Below are 22421 nucleotides of genomic sequence, written 5' to 3'. Positions count from 1 at the left end.
TAAGCCATAAGGACACACACTCTGAAAAAGCCAGGTTGATTGGATTTAGTTTCCTATCATGTGGGGTGGAGCAGGGAAACTCACACAACTGCTTTAGTGCTTGTGGGTTCACACACATACACACACACACACACACACACACACACACATATATCTTCAAGCTGTCCCCCTGCCTTTCTTCTGAGCCACTGAAGTAAATGGGGTGTCGAAGTCAGTCTTATGCAATTATTTCTGCTTCTCTGCAATGCACCCACTCTGAAGTGTGTGTGTGTGTGTGTGTGTGTGTGGGTGTGTGAGATAAAGGGTATCTCCTCGCATCGCAGCAGCACCCACGTCTCTCTGGTGAAAAAAGAAAAAAAAAAAAAACGAATGCTTTCCGCACCGCTGAAACATGGTGAGTGTGAACCAGCCCATGCCTGCATACAGCGGCACAGCCAATGTTAGTTAGAGGGGGGGGCCGCGCGGCATGAATATGTATGCAGTCCGACTCCACACATGTGTGGATCACAGCGTAGCCTGAGTGAGAGCGGGGATGGCTGCTTATCCAGCCGCCAGATGACCATGAGCATCAGATAGCACCTCCTCCGGGCGGCTTCAAGGTCAAAGCTGCTGTTTCACTCTATGTGTGCATATTTATATCAGACACTTGAAATGTGTGTGTGTGTGAGAGAGAGAGAGAGAGAGGGGGAGAGAGGGAGCCACTCATCTTACTGAAGTATTGAGGAGATAGTAGCGGTTGTCCTTGGTGCTCAAGTATCTTCTCTCGTAGAGAAAAAGCCTTGGAGACACAGATATGGTTGCTCATTTGGTTTCATTTTCTGTGTGTGTGTGTGTGTGTGTGTGTGTGTTTGATGACGATAGAGGGGAGCCGATCCATAAGCTGGGGGGGTGCATTGGAGCCAAACCTCAGCCAAGTGGTATTTTTTCCCTCTGCTTTGTCTTGTCCTGTAAGCAGCGATAAATGTCAGAGAGTTTACTTTTTATCTTTCTACAATTGCCAACTCACATTTCTCTGCATGCGTTTTCACCAATGCAACCAAAACACTTCATGCACACCTCAGGATCATGCTACGTAATCATTATTTATGTAGCAGAAACCGAGATTCCATTACATGTGTTATGTTGCAATAATATAACAGCTGAACTTATTAAACTCTGTCTGTAAGCCGTGCTGTACGCCAACAATACATAAATCTACACAAATACATGTTTTACACCCGGAAATCGTTAAGTATGAAAATGAAGCCAATGAACGCCGCGAGTCTTTCAGTTTGCTGCCCTTCACAATTCATGTTCCTGGGTGGGGGATTGATTTAGCTGCAGCCAGAGGCCGGCGTCACTTTTACCGTAAGTTGGATGAATGTGCAGGTCATCTCCTGTCATATGTAAGCATGTGGCTCACGTGAACAACACTTTTTACAGTGGGCAGCGTGCCCTCAGTTCTTTACCCAACCCTCCACTTCAACTGCGGACTGTTTTCAACTTAGTTACCGGGTGATGGCGTTCGCAGTTGCCTCGGTTGTTAAATGCACGGCCTTCTTCGTTATGTCATGTAGCGTCTGTGCTTCTTCTTTTTTTCCTCCAAAGTTACGTTCACCTGCAGCCATGCGGGTTGCTGCTGCGCATAGTCGCGAAATGAGTCAGCATGTGGCAATGTCGTTATCGCATTAGACTATGACAATTCATTTTTAATACAATAAATTACAGTGAACACTGTGACACGCTAACAAGAAGCAGTGGACAAGCTTTTTTAATTTAAATTGAATCCACAACTGCACATAGATTTAATCAACAAAGCACTGCATCACGTATAAAAAAAATCAAACATGCTCATATACAACTGACTTGCACATTTCGTTTGCGGTCCAATGCTGCCTGCATTTGTTTTTTTGTATATATCGACGCAATGAGGAAATATTGATTTATTTATTTCTCATTTGTTTTCCTACGGCGTTCACTTCTGACCATAAACGCGCGGTTGGGGAAGGATGATGATCACAGCGCAGCACTGTGGACACTGATCGTTTCCAATAATGTGTAACCACCACCCGCCCCCTGGTCACATCCAATCAGCCACCCTGACCCCCTCACTGTGACCTCTGTGTGGCACAACGACGTCACACTCCCTGGCTTTTAGCAAGTGAACGTAATCCAGACAGCGGTTTCCCTACGTCACTTGGTAGGATGTAAACGTGCTCATTGGGGCCGCTATGAAGTTGTTCTTCATAATTTTTTTTTCAACTGAAGCTAGTCAAACAGTAATCTGCTAAAGTAATCAACCCCTTGAAAACGTCACATCATGGGCTACTTACAGTTTGCAGCTGTGTTTCCCATTTAAAGTCTCACCGAAGCTAATGAATCACAGGGGTTAGCGACCTTGAACACAACGTTTGCATTTTGATGTGTGTTTGAGTCAGTAATTCGCAAGGACTGTTTTTTTTTTGTGTCACAGAACATGAAGACATTCAGAAACTGGAATATTTGGTCCAGTGCATTTCTGGACTACTGAGTGGGTCCATAATGTAGGCAGCCGGGTAAATAGTGCGAGTGGCAAGCCGGGTGGATTCAGTAAATGTTATTATCTGTTTTTTATTGTGTTGTATGAAGTGAGAGTGTTCAACAAATAAAGACGCAATAATTAAGAACGGCTAACAGATAGAGTGGGATATTGATCATCTGGAGTCGACCAAAATGTTTCTGTATCGCCGAGACTGAAAGCTTTCTGATTTAGGGACACGTTCACATCAGTTTACTTGTCGTTAAGGGTTGCATAATCATGTCATAGTAGCTTGCGGTGTACAGGAAGTGTCTGCGTTTCAAACTAGAGAGGGAAGAACGGGCAGGGAGGGTCTGACGAAAGCATGCCGCTTGGTTGCATCATGTGAAATGTAGGATCCAGTGATTTTAGAGCTCTTTGTTTAATCCGTCCCTTGTCAGTCTGCAAGTTTATGGAAGTGCAATGTTTATTTGCTGGAGTGTGAGTTCAGTTAGCAGTTAGAACTGTACGGTTTAAGTATTGCCATCGTTGTGGGATTGGTTCTGAAATTCAGCCATTGCATTGTGTTGTGAAGTGCATGTCGGAAGAAGTAGGTAACACTGTTTGTCTGCAATTTGCGAATGATTTCCTTGGACGTTTCTCAAAAAGAACTGTGTCATTAGGTACTAACTGTGTATATTGGCAAGAATACGATCCAACATGTATATGAGCGTGGAGGGTAATGTTTCCAATGATAATAAATAAAGACGGAATATTTGACTTGGGTTTGAATTGAGTCCTTTCTACGCAAAGTTGGAAAGCGCTACCAAAGTGTTCGGCCTGTGATTAGCCCTATTTTCAGTCACGTATGAGAATGGAGCCGTGTCTGCGGTACGGTGTGTTAGGACTGAGCAGGTAACCAGAGAACACCCCACCCCTTTATTCCCCTCCGTCCTCCATCCTGTCGTGTTGAGCTGCAGGGCAGTAAGTGATTAAGCAGACCTGCCCTCTATCTTCACAGTTGTTCTCCAATCTCCCCTGTCCATTCTCTCTCTCTCTCTCTCTCTCTCTCTCTCTCTCAGGGTAAACAGGGGGTTCTCATGTTCCACAGCAGCTGGATAGGGGAAGAGGAGGGGGGGGGGGGGGGGGCGGGTGACAGTGTGTGAAACACTGCTTCATTCTCTGCTGCCATTTTGTCCTTGTAGAAGCACTACTAACATTGAGTGTGTGAGTGTGTGTGTGTGTGTGTGTGTGTGTGAGTGTGTGTGTGTGGGATTCCCCACATAATGCAGTCGTGTGGTTTGCGACTGCAAGGCTGACACACACACACACACACACCTCCTGTAAACCCAATTTCGTGGTGAAACTAAATGCCGGTTGAAGACTCACCATGTCGGCCTAAAAATGGAAGCCGATTTTCCTCGTCGGTTTCTTCAGCGAGCGGCCGTTGTTTGAGCGCGATGAAGCTCTCTGTGGTGCTCGTGTGTAGACGGTGATGGGCAGGACGGCGCTGAGACAGGAATTAGGTTGGAAAAGCATATATAACGTTAGATGCCGCCAGAGCGGAGTGCTTCCGGTGGCCGGGCCTCACTGATGGCTGTACAAAAACACACAACTTTATGAACTGACTCTGGTGAAGCTTTTCCCGCTGATTGCCTCCTTCGAGTTTGCTGGGTGGACAGATAGCTTTAATGTTACTTGTTACCAAAGTAATCGCTCCACTGTAGCTGCCGTCGAGCTAAATAAACCTGGTGACGCATCGGATGTTAACACCAGGTCTGAACCAGGTCCAGAGTTTGTCAGTTGCAGTTCCAGTTCACACAGTTGTTCTGAGAGCAGCCAGATGGAAATGTGACCCTCCTCCTATTCAACCCTCCCATTGATTGTGTAAAGCCTCTCACCTCCCTCAGTGGGGAGGGAGGATGAAGGGGGGGGGGGGGGTAGCTACCCCATGCTAATCAAGAACACACACTCACACAGAACTCATTCTGTGCCCCTCAGTAGTTCCCAATAAGTGTTTGTGTGCAGACGAGGAGATAAGGAAAAAACACAAAAACACAAACCTGGACGCCACACAGAGAGAAGCCAATTAAAATCATTAGTGCTCAGTCCTGACTGGGTTTCCACAGGCTGCAGGGAGAGAGGGGAGGAGAGAGGGGAGGAAGAACAAAAGAGTGAGGGAAATGGAAACATGAACCCTCCACTAATTTAAATCCAGATTTCTCCACAGAGTTGGAGAATGGGTTAATATCACCTGCTTGACACACACACACACACACACACACACACACACTGAAAGTGCATTACCACCCACACACACACTCTCTCTGAGGAGGAGGAGGAGGAGGAGGGGGAGGAGGGAGCTGGGCCAGCGAAGAGAGGAGGGAGAGAGGATAGCGATTGAGCAGTGAGGGTGAGTGAGACAACAAGGCAGATAAGGGAGACGGGAGAAAGGGAAAGGAGGTGAGGCTATGGGAGGAGGAGCGGAAGGAGACATGGAAGGACAGAGGATGCAGGGAAGGAGGGAGAGAGGGAGAGAGGAGGAATTGAGAAGGAATGGGGGAGAGGAGTTGGGGATGAGAGGGAGTGACGAGGAGAGTGGAAGACGAGAGAAATAGGGAGTGCAGCCGGGAAGGAAGGAAGGAAGGAAGGAGTGATGGAAGGAAGGATAATTGAAGGGGGGGGTTGGAGCTGTGTGGAAGAAAAGGTAGGAGGGAGGAGAGAGGAAGGGAAGAAAAGATCGTGCGAGAAACAGGGAGGAGTGATGTGACACACATCGAATGAGAGCAGTGGAACAAAGCTGACAATACAAGAGAGTAACGACACTACAGGAGTGTGTGTGTGTGTGTGTGCGTGTGTGTGTGTGTGTGTGTGTGAATTCTGACAGAAGGTATTCTTCTTTTGTGCCTGTAACTGTACCAGCGCTGAGGAGCCGGCTGGCGCCTTCCTATTGGCTAAGAGGACGTTCAGAAAAAAGCATCCTTGAACGTGATTGGTCGGCGGGGTCCAGCCCTCTCCCCTCTTCCCCCGAGACTCCGGCCCTTCTCACATCTCAATACGGACCACACTTGGTTGTTGTTGGGTCTTGTATTGTTTCAATGGGGCAGAATCCTTCTGCTTGATATTGATATGTTGACTATTTGCCTGTAGGTTGTTCCTCTTGTGTGCTTGCTCCCTCTATTCTTCTCCGTTCGGAGAGAAAGGCATGGACGTCCGTGTGAGCGGATTGCTAAACTGTACTGGGAGAAGTGTTTGTGGAGGGTTCAGTCTCGTTTCAGTCATGGACATGGCGAGACTTCAAATATGGACCTCTGACCTTCAGAATAAAAGTGTGGGAAATGAGAGCACCGATTGATGATCGACATGCGTCCTCTCCTGCGTGCTGCGCTTAAAGTGACCACTGTGTGTCCACTGTGTCCACTGTGTGTCTGATGTGTGTCCACTGTGTCCACTGTGTGTCTGATGTGTGTCCACTGTTTGTCCACTGTGTGTCTGTTGTGTGTCCACTGTGTGTCCGCTGTGTGTCCACTGTGTGTCCACTGTGTGTCCACTTTGTCTGTTTTGTGTCTCTTGTGTGTCCACTGTGTGTCCACTGTGTGTCTGTTGTGTGTCCGCTGTGTGTCCACTGTGTGTCCGTTGTGTGTCCACTTTGTCTGTTTTGTGTCTCTTGTGTGTCCACTGTGTGTCTGCTGTGTGTCTGTTGTGTGTCCACTGTGTGTCTGCTGTGTGTTTGTTGTGTGTCCACTGTGTGTCCGATGTGTGTCCACTGTGTGTCTGTTGTGTGTCCGCTGTGTGTCCGCTCTGTGTCCGCTCTGTGTCAGTTGTGTGTGTGTCCACTGTGTGTCCACTGTGTGTCTGATGTGTGTCCACTGTGTGTCTGATGTGTGTCCACTGTTTGTCCACTGTGTGTCCACTGTGTGTCCGCTGTGTGTCTGTTGTGTGTCCACTGTGTGTCCACTGTGTCCGCTGTGTGTCCACTGTGTGTCCACTCTGTCTGTTTTGTGTCTCTTGTGTGTCCACTGTGTGTCCACTGTGTGTCTGTTGTGTGTCTGTTGTGTGTCCGCTGTGTGTCCACTGTGTGTCTGTTTTGTGTCTCTTGTGTGACCACTGTGTGTCTGCTGTGTGTCTGTTGTGTGTCTGCTGTGTGTTTGTTGTGTGTCCACTGTGTGTCCGCTGTGTGTCCACTGTGTGTCCACTGTGTGTCCGCTGTGTGTCCACTGTGTGTCCGCTGTGTGTCCACTTTGTCTGTTTTGTGTCTCTTGTGTGTCCACTGTGTGTCTGCTGTGTGTTTGTTGTGTGTCCACTGTGTGTCCGCTGTGTGTCCACTGTGTGTCCACTGTGTGTCTGTTGTGTGTCTGCTGTGTGTCCGCTGTGTGTCCGCTGTGTGTCAGTTGTGTGTCCACTGTGTGTCCACTGTTTCTGCTGTGTGTTCACTGTGTCCATTGTGTCCACTGTGTCCGTTGTGTCCACTGTGTGCTCAGGACAACACTGGGATGTGAGGAGTGAATGATTGTGCTGCTCTGCTCGCCTCACTGTTAATTGCTCATCCATTACTCTGAGCTAGATTACATACACACCAAGGACATCAGCACTGGATAGCATTAACAGCCTAATGGATATGTGTGTGTGTGTGTGTAAGAGAGGAAGAGAGAGGAGTGCGACATAAATAATCATGGTGCACGTCTACACTCTCATTTATTATATACAACCACTTGTTTGTGCCCCCATTATTCCAGTGCTACATCCACCTGATAGCACATTAGGCAAGCAGTGTGTGTGTGTGTGTGTGTGTGTGTGTGTGTGTGTGTGTGTGTTACAGTCTAATTAAGAAGGTGTCATTTACCTTAAACCACAGAGGCCAAAAGCCATTAAAAGACCTAGTACTACATCTCCAAACACACACACACACACACACACACACACACATAGTATTAATACAATGGCGGATATGTCCTCTGCTAACATGAACTGGTGTATCTGTGAGAAGCTAAATCTGGCCAATAATGTGATCAGTCACTGGGACTGATAGGCCTCGGGTTAACTGCATTCATTGTGTTTTATGGGAAACGTGATGGACTAACAAAGACATTACATGGAATAGCATTTTTCAGAAGAGCTCAGCCTTTATGGGCTTTATTGAGGTGCCGCCTGGGGTTTGAAGCTTTGTCCAAGTGCTTTTTCCACCACCGGACATCACTGAAGCTCTGCTCTGGGACAACAGCGCCCTCTTGACTGCACCCTTTAACTGACTGCGCCTGCATGAGATGCAATGCCCGAAATACGGTTGGCCATCGTGAAGTTACAGAAACTGTGGTGTGACGCTTTAACCCTGGCAGCGGCAGATTGGCAAACGAACATGAGAATGGCTTCTGTAACTGTGACTGTGACCTCTCAGATTCGCTATTGACGGAATACCATCGCTGTATACGATTCCAGAGTCCGGCCGGGCTTGAATAACTGCACCCAGGAGCTGAACCTGAGCTGATTTCCCTCTGCACCAGCCTTGTAATGAAATACAAGAAGCAGAATAGCACTTGGTGGGATGATGAGTGCTTTTCTCTTTCTGTTTAGAGAACGCATTGTGGAGGGCGACCCCTTGTCCTCGGCTGATTGCTTAAGGGAGGGTCATAGGTTTGTTTTCAGGTGTGGGTGGGACTCAACGCAGAGTAGCACGGAATAACAGGGTTGTACAAACCTAAAACTTCTCCTAAAAATAGACCAAAACTCTGGCAGCATCGCTCCCTCGATCGACGCTTAAGTTCTTTCTTTCTTTGAGCGCGAGGAAGTCTAATGTTTTAGCGCCACGTATGACGGACGTAAAACCTTGAGTCTTGAAATGTGGGCTGCTGTGGGAGTTTAAGTGTGGGCGGCTGCTGTGCAGGTGCACTGGACTGTAGGGTAATCGGGCGGAGGCCAAGGATAATATAGTGTTTCTCATCGTTCTGGGGAAGGGGCGTTAATATATATAAAAAAAAAAAAAACGGATTCGTGATGATGTTGAAAGAGTACTCCAGCAATTCAGTCAACCCGAGAGACTTGCACGAGACATAAGAACATGCTGAGATATCCCGACTTAGCATGCCTGGATCCGTACGTTTCCCATAATACAAGCAGTGTATTCTCTTCAATTTAGACCCTGGTGCCTGCTGAACGCCCACATGTCTGAAACCCACCAGTCTGAGTAGGTCTCCCACGATGATGAAGTTGACGAACTGAACACAAGTATCTATATAGATAACACGGGGCAGGAACCACCCAACCACGTAAAAGGGAAACAGCTCAAAACGTGCAAAGATCAACAAAAGAACGGAAAACAATCGCAACAATAAGTACTGCCACGTGATCCACGATTCGCGCACACACACACACTTGGCATCCCTCTGCAAATTGATTTATATAGCCACACACATGTCTGAAGTGGCCGTTACTTCTGGTATCTGATGCATTTTTTTTTTTTTTTTTTAAGTTCTAACTTCTGAGAGGGGAGCAGGAAGACAAACGACGGATCGCGGGTAATTGAGTGTTTCTGGCCCAGCGGACGCCTTCCTGCTGATTGATGCGCTAACCAGAGTTGACAGTCGCGATTGTGGGCACCGATGTGCTGCAGTTCCCTGTACGGATGAGATAATAGTCACTCCCCCTCTCTCACTCATCTCATCTCCTCCCTCGGTTTTTGTTTGCGCCGCTTGCGTTCTCCTCCGCCTCTCGTGCTCTCTCTTCCCGCTCGCCCGCCCGTCTGTCTTTCTCTTTCTGCTCGTTTCTTCCTACACTCTTTGCACACAGAGGCTGTAATTATCGCAGTCGCAGACAGAAAAAAAAAAAAAACAGTCCCAGCGTTTTGCTGCGGAGCAGGATTTGGCAGTCAGGCATCTTCGCTGACAAAACACCATTTTAAGTCGGATGGCGTCCGATGATGGTGATGATGCCGGAATCACGTTTTTCATCAAACCGTCATCAACAGTTCCAGATTTAGACCTGTTCCGGCTCTGAACTGGGTGTACATTTACAACAGATATACATTTATCAATGTGATCAAGTGACACTGGTCCCAGTCTGTGATGGTATGGCAGTTCTTTAAGGTTTTTTTTTTTACAAAGAAAATTACAGTAATTCTGTCCTGTAGACAAAACCCCCCCACAAAGTAGTAGTAGTAATTGAACTACTACTACAGTACTATAGTAGAACTACTACTACTACTATGCAGCGAACACAAGGTGACCCGTTATGCTCGTTTTATTCTTATTTTATTCCATACTTTACTCCTAGAACACGTTTGCATGCCGTCCGTTGATGCAGCACCTCCATCCACCCTCCGTCAGAAGCAGCCCATTTCAGCGCCTGTCTCTTCAACGGCCCACAAAGCCCAGTAATACAGAGGGGACGCATTAGCATGCGCACGTAGCACGGTATGTCATTTAAACGCTTTGGAGTCAGGATGTGGACGTGGAAAGTACAACGTTCAACAATAGAGGATGTGAAACGTTAGACTTAGTTATTATTTCTGGTGCAAACACTTCCTGATAGATGGAAAAAGCAAAAAAAAAAAAGAGAGAGCATGTGACCTTTAAAACACGAGTTCAATGTGTAGCTGTGTTTGACGAAGGGATTCGGCGAGGACCCCCACGCACCGCTGGAGTCATGGATTTGTGAATGTCGGTCCGAGCAGTTTCACCAAAGTCAGCGGTGGCCCTCCGGGATCGGTGTGGGGGCCAGACATGTAGATACGCCTCAGAAGGTCAGGGGCAGCCATGATGATGGATCAGGCGGCGAAAGAAGTGTTGGATTGACTTATAAATACGGTCGTTTTTTTTTTGTTTGTTGTTTGTTTCAATGATTCATTTGAAGCACAAAGATCCTGTTGTGAAGATTAAAGAGGACACGCTCGCCGTCGTCATTGCGCGCCGCTCTCTGTGTGCCATGAGTCATGATTTTTTTGCGTGAGTAAAAAAAGTTATTTTCAGCCTGCTGCTATACATTATTTTGCTGCCTCTGTCAGCCCCCCACTATGTGCTGCTTTGTCAGCAAAGCTGGTAACTAAGGCCGAATGAAACCGGCAGACCTGTCTCTCCCCGTTAGCTGTTGACATATAGCTGTGTATTAGCGGGGTCAGAGCCAGCGGCGGCGCGTCCGTGGGAGGGGGGGGCGTGGAGGCTGCTAGCTGCTGTTTGCCACGCAATTCAGGCCCAATTAGCCTGTAATGAAAAGCTAATGAGAGGGTGTTTAGAGCTGACAGTAAGTGGGGCTTCTCTGTGGAGAATGATGGTGTTTTTCTGTTCTTCGCTGTCCCTTGCGGTGCGCGGGGCACAACATTTAGCAGACGCGGGCTTGTGGGGTTTCCCTCGTGTAGAAACGGCACGGCAATTATGCACCCGAGAGCAGAGAAGCGCACATGATTTCGAGTGTGAGCGTCTGCCGAGCATTAAGCTTCAATTTACCGCCTCCAGCGCGCCCGCCATTGCACCTTGTGTGGTACAGTGCAACGATTCAAAGGTCACTTCCAAGCAGGAAGTTAAGGGTAAAATCAGGATTCAAAGGGATACTTGCGAGGCCCCGTGAGGTGATAACGTATTTCAAGGTTGCGCTTGGAGCCTGTTCGGATGTCTGTGATTGTCTCTCTTGCTAAAGAGATCTCGATCTCAATGACCTGAACATATAAAGTTCATATATTTGAGCCCTGAGCAGTTTCACTGGGATATCTCTCTCTGGTTTTGGTAGATTGACTTACGGTTGTTAGGATTCAGGTTACATCCAACAGTTATAATCAGCCAATCTGAGGAAACGGTCAGTGTTTTCGCACACGTATACAGCTCGCTTCGTTTTTTTGTTTCCAGATGTCAGCATCTCGGAGCCGCAAAGATTGAGGCATTACGCAGGGATAACAGAGTGAATGAAAAGTCATGATAAAGGAAATCAGTTGAATAATCTCATACGGGCAGATTGTTTTCCCTGTTGCAAGAAACGTCCACTTTGGAAACACAGCAGTGAGCTGAGTGACTTGTAATGAGGGAGCGGTTTTATGGTGAACTACAAACCACACACACACACACAGAATGTTGCATTCTTGTTGACTGAATGCATTTTTTTTTTTATACTTCCCAGGCAGCCGTTGGTTTCCTTTCCTTTTTTTTTTTTTTTTTTGTACCTTTTACAAACAACTGGCAAAGACTTATTTCGATACATGCAGTGTGTGTGTGTGTGTGTGTGTGTGTGTGTGTGTACATGTGTATCATAGTAAAACCACGAAAAAGTCATGTCAGATTTTGTGTTGTGTTGTGTGGAATAGTAATTCAGTGTCGGGCATTGCTGCACCAAAGTTGAAACAGTTCCGTTTAAAGGGATTTTAGCAGTGACATTTCGAGCGCACGCCTCTTCCTCAGACGGCGCGCGAGTCCGTCTCTTTCGACTTTGCTAGATGTCTTTTGATCCAGCAACCCTCCCTCCCGTCGGGCGCTGCGACGCTTGCGCCTTTTGATCGCTTCTCCGCGAACGCAACGTCCCACTGACTCGATACAAACCCTAACCCCCAGCAGATGTGATGTGATGTTGTTTTATGTTGTTAGATCTCTCGCTGCTTTATTTGTGTAAGCGAACAGAAGCGATGCCTGCAAAAAAAAAAACGCTTTGGAAATGGTGAGCAGTAAAGCGAAACACAAAGCAAGTATGATTTTGTAATACGTGGCCTAGAATATGCAAAACATACTGGTGTGGTCTAGAATCATACCAGAAATGGAAAAAATCAAAAGCTTCCACAATCTGTTTAGCTCCTCACCTCTGTCTACACGTGCACGTTTCAAAAAAAGAGGGAAATGCGTTCGCAGGTCGAAGCAGAAATTCGCCGCAGGGTGTGACACGGTGGCCCCCAGCCTGCCGATGGATTCGCGCTCTGGTGGGATGGTCTCGCGAACGCTGTTGTCGCTGATCTCAACAACAGTATTATCTTAAGGAGAGAGCAGAGCAGCGTATCGGGTACGTGTGCTCGGCGTCAACCCGCTGCGCTCCAACCAGCCCTCGGGGTGAAGCTCTACATGTGGGGGACAGGAATGAGCTCTGATGGCCACAAGTATGTGTGTGTGTGTGTGTGTGTGTGTGGTGTCAAACATAGCAGGGAACACTTTGTCCGGCACTTCCAAATTTGACTGCCTCTCTGGCATTGTGGGAAATAACAGTGAAAATAACCATAGGGTATATTCGTCTCTCCGTTAGCAACGGCAGTGGTGCCACAGACGCACATGCTGTCCAGCATACATGTAATAATGAGCACCATTAAGAGGATGAATGGGCTTTGACTGTCTTGTTGGTTGCGTTCTAAGAAATCTTGAATTAGCCCAGTGCCTTGCTTGAAGACATTTTGCAAGTGAGCACTCTAGTAGCTGTCGGGGTATCGAACTCTCAAACAATCTCTGGTGATTTGTTTTGTCGAACCGCTAGGTCACTGTGTAGCCTTGCCTGGGTTTCCCCCCTGTGCATACCAATTGGCTCGGAACACAAACACAGTGGTGCTCTCGCCAGTGGCGGTATCACCATGTCCTTTAAAGGATCATTCTAGAAATCACATAAAAAGGCATTCGCTGTACTTCCAGATCTTGTCTTAATAACGTCTCATAATCTCGGGTTTTGACGTTTGCTCCAGGGTCAGTCGTCCTAGTGATTGTTGTCCGTCCATCCGTTATTACAGCGCGAACAGGGACTGCTAGAAGCTCATGCAGCATGACCTTACCTAGTGCACATTTTCCCAAAATGTTACACTTATATAACATAATATTATTCAACTTTAGGGAAATAAAACACGGCTCAGGTTTAGCATGCAGATAATATATTGACTCCAGGGCAGAAATGCACTTCCTGTGTACCTTACTTAAAACAGTAATTCCCATATTTTGTCGTCTGACATATCAGCCGCACTATCCGGTGGGCTTACACGCATACAGGTATATCGCTGAAACAGTTTCAGATCTTAGACCATGTATATACTGTATACGGTATGCTTAGGTTCGACATATAGCGGCTGTGCCATACGTCTGTAAAGTAAAGACCCACAAAAGTCAATAAAAAGCCTGGGTTCACAGCCTGGGTTCAAAGGGTTAATGCAGTGTGGTTTTTCAAAGGAGAGATGTGCTGACCCACTAAAGCTGACTGAGACACTTCCAGCAGGAAGGTCCTCGAAACCCACCCCCCCTACTGACTGCAGTTGACACTATGATGACAGTACGGGTCAGACAGAAACTGGAGTATTGTTTTTGGCGTTTCACTCGGGTGGATTCTCGCCTTCCTTCCCCGAATGTTTGAAATTGCGATTTAAATGCAGGCTTAGACATTGGTTTGCATTGTTTCAGATGAGGTGGTTTGTGGCCACACACACAAAGCCAAAGGTTTTTTTTTTTTTTTTTTCTCTCACTCAGAATTTAAGACAGGATTGAGGTCCTGTCTGAACCCCCCCCCCCCCCAACAAAAGTTTGTACTTTTGCAGGAGCTTGTCGAGAATTTGCAGATTTTCCCGTGCACTTCAGCAGCATGTTATTATCAGTGCGCTCGGACACGGTTTGTCTTTTCCCGCCCCATCTCTCCATCCCTTGTGGTGGAAAGTGCAGAGTCATCAAAATGCAGACCACTGTGGCACTCCTATGGCCGTAACATGGCTTTCACCGGATCAGGCTTTTCTCCCAAAACCCAGATTGGCACATATTTGCGGCTGCTTTCTTTCAAAACACTTTTTTTTTTCTTTATGAAAAAGAGTACAAACTCTGAACACAGCAGCTGCTTGACTCTGTTTCAAAACCATATCTGGTTTGCCTCTGGAGATATAACATGGCTTTGAGACACAGGGCTACAGTTTTCATGTATTTCAGGAAAGGGTTATGATAGGGTCATGGTGTGGCAGCCCATCATTTTGTCCTCTGCAGTTATTTTCTTTAGTGTTTGTTTTGGTGATGTTACACTTCTCTTCCTAGCCGTACAATTATTTTGTTCCTTCTCAAACCACCTCTGGTTTTTCTGAAACTTGCAATTGACTGCCAGTGTGTCCATAGACCACACAAGGATGATGTCAGCCTTTATTTTGGTTGCCCAGTAACAGTGGGTGCCCCCTCCCCTCCCCACTTCCAATCAATCTCTGTAGTCCAATGGATAATTAGTAGACCGTAAATGCTGTAAATCCCCCCCCCCCCCCCCCCCCCATGCCTAACTTTTCTCTCTCTCTCTCTCTGTCTATGTGTCTCTTCCTGTTTCAGGATGGAGTGATGATGGGATGGATGTGAATATGGGCCAGTGGGCAGGCATGCGAGCCCCTCTCCTCGGCCTGGCCCTGCTGCTGCCGTTGCTGCTCTTCAAGCTGCCACCCTGCTGCGGCCAGAACTCCCAGGGGGCGCCTCAGGATGGACCTCGCTTTGGCTTCACTCAGGCTGTCTACCATGCCACGGTTTACGAAAACTCAGCAGCACGCACCTATGCCAACAGTAAAGTTAAAATGGGCATCCACCTCGCCCAGCGCTCCTGGGAGATCCGCTACAGAATCACCTCAGGTGATGATGAAGGGTTTTTTAAGGCAGAGGAGTACGTGCTGGGTGACTTCTGCTTCTTGCGCATAAGGACTAAAGGTGGCAATGCAGCTATCTTAAACCGAGAGATCCAGGATAACTATGTATTGACAGTGAAAGCCTCTGTCAAGGGAGAGGCCCTCCTTGAGACCTGGACTAAAGTCAGCATCCAGGTCTTGGATATGAATGACCTGCGACCCTTGTTCTCACCCACCACTTACTCCGTTACCATAGCGGAGAGCACCCCTCTCAGGACTAGTATAGCACAAGTTACCGCCACAGATGCAGATATTGGCTCCAATGGGGAGTTTTACTATTTTTTCAAGGAGAAAATGGAGCTGTTTGCAGTACACCCGACTAGTGGAGTGGTTTCTCTCAGTGGAAAGGTCAACGTTGATGAGCAGAACCGGTACGACTTAGAAATCCTGGCGGTGGACCGTGGCATGAAGCTCTATGGAAATAATGGGGTCAGCAGCACAGCCAAGCTTTTTGTCCACGTAGAGCGCGTGAATGAGCATGCCCCAGTCATGAATGTGGTCACCCACATCCCCTCGTGGCTTGATAAAAACCCTGTGTACGTCATGGTCACTGTCGAGGACCTAGATGAAGGCTTAAATGGAGAAATAGACTCAGTGGTCATTGTGGGTGGAGACCCCTCAGAGCAGTTTTTCGTAGAAAGATCTGAGGAAGGTGAGTTTGCCATAAAGGCCTCTGAGTCGGTAAATTGGGAGACTTACCCTTATGGCTGTAATCTCACTTTGCAGGCTAAAGACAGGGGAACCCCACAGAAATTTTCTGCCGTCAAGGTTGTCCACATCATGGTCAAGAAACAGCAGACAACAGAAGCTAAGTTTGAGCAGGATTTGTATGACGTTAGTCTGAATGAAATTTCACCACCAGGCACGATTGTAGAGGCTATTAAAATCAAGCCAGAGCCTGATGATGCAGAGTATATCCTGACGCCTTCTGCAGATTCAGTTTTTTTTCAAATGAATACCCTGACAGGCGTTATCTCCACCACTCGCTGGTTCACTCAGGTGACCCAGGATGTCTTTAATCTCGAGGTACTGGAAATAGACAGTGAGCTCAAAGTTAAAGTGCGGGTAACCATTGAGGATGCCAATGACAACACACCGACATTTGATCAGTCTTCTTATGAAGTTTTGGTCAATGAAAGTGTATCAATCGGGACCAATGTGATAACAGTTTCTGCAGTGGATGTGGATAAAGGAGAAAATGGTTACATAACTTACAGCATTTCCAGCCTTCAGCCATTACCCTTCAAAATCAATCAGTTTTCTGGTACCATCAGCACCACTAAAGAGTTGGACTTTGAGTCCTCATCAGAGAGCTTTGTGTTTGTCGTCAGAGCATCTGACTGGGGGTCGCCTTACAGGCGAGAGAGTGAAGTCAATGTAACAATTCACCTGGAAAACGTAAACGATAACCAGCCGTTGTTTGAGAAGGTAGCGTGCCAGGGGGTGATCTCAAGGGATTTCCCAGTGGATGAAGTGATCACTACAATGTCTGCGATTGACATAGATGAGTTAGAGCTTGTAAAATATAAGATCATTTCAGGGAACGAATGGGGGTACTTCGACCTCAACCCGGACTCGGGGGTCCTCTCACTGCGACGTTCCCTTGCCACAGCCAGTCCAAAGAACGGCGTCTTTTGCCTCAAAATAACTGCCACAGATGGTGAGAACTTTTCTGATCCGATGTTTGTTAACATCTCAGTTGTTCATGGGAAGTCTCCTCCCAAAGGTTTCAACTGTAAAGAGACAAGGGTAGCCCAAAAGTTAGCCGAAAAGTTACTCAAAAAGTCCAAAGCTAGCACCCAGCACAAAATTGAGGAAGGTTTTATTGACCTTTTCTCTGTCAATCGGCAAACGCCCCAGTTTGACAAAGCTTTTCCCACAGACATTGCTGTGCGGGAAGACCTAAAGGTAGGCTCGAGCGTTTTCAAGGTGAATACCTACGATGGCGACACAGGTTTCAATGGTCAAATTCTACACTCTATTTCAGATGGAAACACTGACAGCTGTTTTACCATTGACATGGAAACCGGCCTTATCAGTGTCTTCCTGCCCATGGACAGAGAAAAGAGGGATCGTTATCTCCTCAACCTAACTATCTATGACCTCGGCCTGCCACAGAAAACTGCTTGGCGTTTGCTCACTGTCTACATAGAGGATGCTAATGATAATGCACCCCAGTTTTTGCAAGAAGGAGGCTATAGAATCGTCTTACCTGAAAACACTGCCATAGGTACAGATGTCATCCAGGTTGAGGCCACTGACAAAGATCTTGGACCAAATGCAGAGATTATGTACTCTGTTTTGACCAGCACCACCCAGTTTGGTATCAACTCCACTAATGGGATAGTTTATGTTGCTGGCCAACTTGACAGGGAGTTTGTTTCTGCGTTTAACCTGAAGATTGAGGCCCGGGACAAGGCGGAGAAAGGGAGCCAGAGGTTTTCTGTGACCACTTTGAAAATCATGTTGGAGGATGTTAATGACTGTCCCCCGCTATTTATCCCCAGTGTGTACAAAGCCAGGGCACTGGAGGATCTTCCAGTAGGAACTGTCGTGGCCTGGTTAGAAACCCAGGACCCAGATTTAGGGCTGGGAGGCCAGGTCCGGTACTCTCTAGCCAATGACTACAATGGGTGGTTTGAGGTAGACAGGGCCAGCGGGGCTATTCGGCTGACAAAGGAACTGGACTATGAGACCCAGCAGTTCTACAACCTCACCGTGAAGGCCAAAGACAAGGGAAGGCCCGTTTCTCTTCTCTCTGTCACCTTTGTGGAGGTCGAGGTTGTAGATGTGAACGAAAACCTCTACGCGCCGTACTTTTCCCACTTTGCCTTGACAGGATTAGTTAAAGAAAATGCCCGGATTGGAACTACCCTGCTCCAAGTCACAGCTAACGACGAGGACACTGGCAGAGATGGAGAAATCCAGTACTCCATTCGTGATGGGAGTGGGCTTGGACGATTTGCCATTGATGAGGAGACAGGTATGTGTTATTATTTGAAAATGTTGTTATTTGTGTCGTGCTTTTAATCGGTATTGCCTTATTCCTGCGATTAAAGCATATCAAATGTGAGATGGTCAACCTGCTAACAAAGAGTCTTAATTGTGGAACAAGGCTGCTATGTTCAAAATGAAGGTGTTCTGTAAAAGGTGTAGAACTGAACTGGTTAATGACGTGAACTTGAGTCTGGAAAATTTCCCTGTGTATTTATATTCAGGGCACTTATAGTGGAATATTTGCCTGAGCTTTTTTTGTCCCATACCTTTTTCTTGACATCTGTACGGGGCTGGGCTTGGAGAGTTGGAATGCTAGGTGAAAGACAGATGACAGAACAGATGCAGAGTGTATGTAGAATTACATGCTACCCTGGCATGTTCAGCTTATGCTTGAATTGGGGCAGTTTCAGAGAAAATCAATGCAATGTCTTTCACCCAGAAAGCTAGATTTTTTTTTCCGCTCTGGGAAACTATTGTCAAATGAGAATAAAAGTGAATCAAAGAGCCTGTTTTATGGGACAGGAGCTGAATAATTCACAACATCATTTCATTGTTAGTCGAGCTGTCATGTGAGAATGACATAATATTGTTTTCTATGCATGGAGGAAGCACAAAGTGGATTATATCGAAAATATGTTTGGTTTTTGTTTTGTTTTGTTTTGTTTTTTATGAAAAACTTGAAGAAATTTTGTCAGTCGAATATCAAGTTATCCGTCTTAGAAATCTGGTGCAAACAAACACGGAAGTAAAGCCTGCAAGACAGATGAGGCAGACAGCTCTTTAGCTTTGCAGGGGAGCTGGTGTATTTCATCTTTCGTCCTCAGGTCACTGTTTTTCTCTGTCTGAGCTGCTGGTGCTGCCAGCTTACCGCGAGCATCACTGCATTATCATAGCTGCATATACAGCATTTCAACAGACCCACATCCACTCAAGGTGGTGTACCTCTGCTACAGTATGCTGCAACCAATACGTTCTCTTTCAAACTGAACATGCCAGTTCAGTAGTATGTTTGTGGCAGTGGGGAATGTTTGGATACTGTCATTGCCTTAGCGTTGTCAAGGCTAATCAGTATAACATAGGTGGTTATGTTGCTGAACCAGGATTTTCATCCCAACTATTTCTGTGCTCACATGAGACGGGCAGGTTTGTAGCTGGTCACATTTTATATGTTAAGATAACATAACTATTATGAAAGACGACAAGGAAAATGAAAGAAATGAAACTGCATTAGCGCAACCTATTGCTAACATGTGTCCACCCCTATTTGCGTACTGTAAACGGGGCAACGAAACATTTAAATGTCCAATCCAACTTTCCTACAAACTGCAGCTGCGTGTTCTCAACGCCTCTCACACACACACACACACACACACACAGTATTCACAAAAGAGTGAGTGTACGGTGCCTTTGCTTGAAATTGTTCCAGAGACAAAAAGGTCAGTGTTCATCCTGGCAGACAGGGGAATGCGTTATTATTCTATTTGAACCCAGCTACAACTTCTTTTCTGACTCCACACCCGGGGCAATTTTGTCAATTGTTTTGTTTTGTTTTGTTTTTTCTCTCTCTGTTGTGGTTTTTCTGCATGATCCCAAAGTTCTTTGTGATTTGCGATGGGCAGGGCCTTTTCCAAATACTAATCTGAAAGCGCTTTACAAAAACATTTAACCTTTTATTCAGGGGAGTTTTTTTTTTTTCAGAAACGCCCTGATCACGCTCACACAGTTGCACGCATTCACACCCTGGACAACAACCTCAATCTGCCACTGAGCAGCTCCACTGTAGCTTAATACTTAGTGTGCAATTGAAAAAAAAAAACGTAACAACATTAATAAATACATTATTAAAGGACAATACTGGGGTTTTTACTACAATTTCACAACAACTGATGTAGTCTTTACCTTATTGCTGACCATTTCCCGAAAGCATACCATGACATGAGAATTGATAAGCATGTTGTTCCTCCTCAAGCCAATGTTCTTTCACCTTTATATGTTGTTCAAATGTGTCTATTCGCATTTGAAAGTCCAAATGTTTTGAAAACTCAGACATTTAAGTGTGCAGTGTGACAACATTATATGGAGATAGGGTGTTTAATAGGTACTAAGTTCAAGTTGAAAAAAATCTAAGAAAGATATTAAGAAATAAGAGATGCCGTCACATTTTGTTCTGGTAAAACTGCAGAAACATTAGAATCAATGGAACAAACTTTCAAAAGTTTCACTTTTTTATTAAATTATGTGGAATAATGACATATATAATGACTACAAAGAAAGTGCAGATTGGGAAACACTGCAGCAGCATCATCACACTGCAGACTATTGCATCATCCTAACCAAGGCCAGTGAAATGGGCCCCCCCCCCCCCCCCCCCCCCCACACTGGCCCATGCCAAATACATCGCCAGTGCCTGATTGAAGGAGTGAAGGTGACCGACAGGAAATTTTTGAATTATTATAATATATATATATATATATTTTTAACACAAACTTAAAGACAGACACACACACACACACACACTCTCAACCATACACGGTCGTTAACCCAGGAGCACAGTGGAGGGGAGGATTTATGGCCCTTGTTAGCAGAGCCTTGGCAAGCCTCATAAATCAGCCCCAAGCTGCTGAGAAACACTACAAACACAATTACAATTTAAAAAAGAATTATTCTGGCCTTTAAACACACACACACACAGAGAGACACACACACTGACCAGCTCTGTAAACCACAATGTTGAAAATCTTTATTTGGTTATAGGGGCGGGGCAAGTGAAAACCACTGGCCGACGGGCTGAGACTGCCGTCAATCAAGCAAACACACCTCACGCTCACAAGGCTTACAGCCTGAACGAATCTCTTTTTTTTTTTTCTTTTTTTTTTTCCAAATAAAGTCAAATGAAGGATGACATAATCATATCATTATCATAATATGTAAAAGGATTTCCTGGAAATGGGTTAACCTTGCATATTAATTATCATTAATAAAAACAAAATACTCCGACTGAAGGGATTGATCCGGCTCATTCAAGTCAGATTTCTTTAAGGGATGTGCTATTAGCGTGATATCCAAACAGACACAACACTAAGCAGATTATAAAGTAATTCAGAGAGCAGCCGCTCACGCTGTTGCTTCGTTGTCCTGAGACTATGGTGATGTTTCGCTGGCTTGTATAGAGTCTTCTTATTGGCCGGCAAGGACATACTGCATATAAAAAAAAATAAATAAAAAAAAAGTTGAAATGTCACATTATGTGCCATTACATTACAAAATACACGTATGGGACATGGGGTGTGGGGGCTTTTTTTCCAGCCTTGTGAAAATGGCCAGTGAATCTGCTGTCCGACGAGAGTCTTGATGAGGGAGATGATGGCCCAGAGGCAGAGGGGGCACAATTGCCGTTACCTAACCCTAACCCTGTAGTTGCTATGTGGGATACTGTCAAATTCAAGAATTTAACACGAGATCAAAAGCATTTCCGTGTAATCTGGAGTTTCAATCCGATATACATTTTCCTTCTCTGGCGATTTGGTTTGGATGACCGTCTGCCCTTCCGTTTCGCTGTGACTGTGCTTAAACCTGCTTGACTGGATGAGCACCTCCCTAGTGAGGGAGGGAGGAAGGATCAAACCCCTCATGTTCCTCACTGTCCGGGTCGGCATCTACCGCAGCATCGTCACGGGTCCTCGCGGTGTGATCCTTGCCCAGGTCGAGCGGGTGGGAGAGCAGTAGAAAGTGCTAGCCATGAGTCACTTGGAGGGGTCAAATTAAGTTAAAAGACAGCAAACTCAGAACAAATATTTCAGTGTCGGCCTTCGACAAAGTGCAAACTGTTGAACTGCATCGATCTATTTCTGCGAATCCACCTGCTTTGTGCTCCTGGGAGGAGAGGGCTCTTTATTTTGGTCTTTGAGTGTGTATTCAGCCCTTATCTGTATTCATTCTCCATGTGTGTAGTGTGTGTGTGTGTGTGTGTGTGAGTGTAGGCGTGTTTTTTTTTTTTTTCTCAGATGTTTCCCAACCTAAAATAATGAGGTGGTGGGCGGCTTAATGCTGGAGAGAGGAAACCGTAGCCTGTTGGTGTTGTGTGTGTGTGTGTGTGTGTGTCTGTGTTAACATAGACGTGTTGTAGTCTGTCAGTAGCTGCTGTAACTGGATAGGCTTAACATTAGACGCCCCCACCTTCACTTCCCACACACACTTACCTTGGAAGCCTAACCTTTCCATGTCACTTCTCCAGCCCACTGTGTTCAGCAGGAAGCTCTTCACGACTTCAAGACTCTTAATCACAGTGTCACTTCTCCCTGGGAACCACTGTGTTTAGGGACAGAAAGAAAGAAAGAAAAGAGGAGGGGGGGGGGGGGTGAAGAAGAATTCATGGCT

At 46.2% G+C, this 22421-nt stretch overlaps 1 protein-coding gene across 1 annotated transcript in view; it reads left to right on the top strand.

The window, feature by feature from the left end:
- fat3a (FAT atypical cadherin 3a) overlaps positions 1–22421 on the top strand; it is a 134566-nt gene that overhangs the window by 38152 nt on the left and 73993 nt on the right. Inside the window, exon 2 of the mRNA XM_070905520.1 lies at positions 14704–18030. Within this exon, the coding sequence (XP_070761621.1) occupies positions 14721–18030 (3310 nt within the window). The 5' untranslated portion in view covers positions 14704–14720. The remainder of the gene's footprint in view (positions 1–14703; positions 18031–22421) is intronic.

This window comes from Enoplosus armatus, chromosome 5 (genome assembly GCF_043641665.1).
Source record: "Enoplosus armatus isolate fEnoArm2 chromosome 5, fEnoArm2.hap1, whole genome shotgun sequence".
In the NCBI taxonomy this organism is placed as follows: domain Eukaryota; kingdom Metazoa; phylum Chordata; class Actinopteri; order Centrarchiformes; family Enoplosidae; genus Enoplosus; species Enoplosus armatus.
This window is presented reverse-complemented; position numbering and strand designations above follow the sequence as displayed.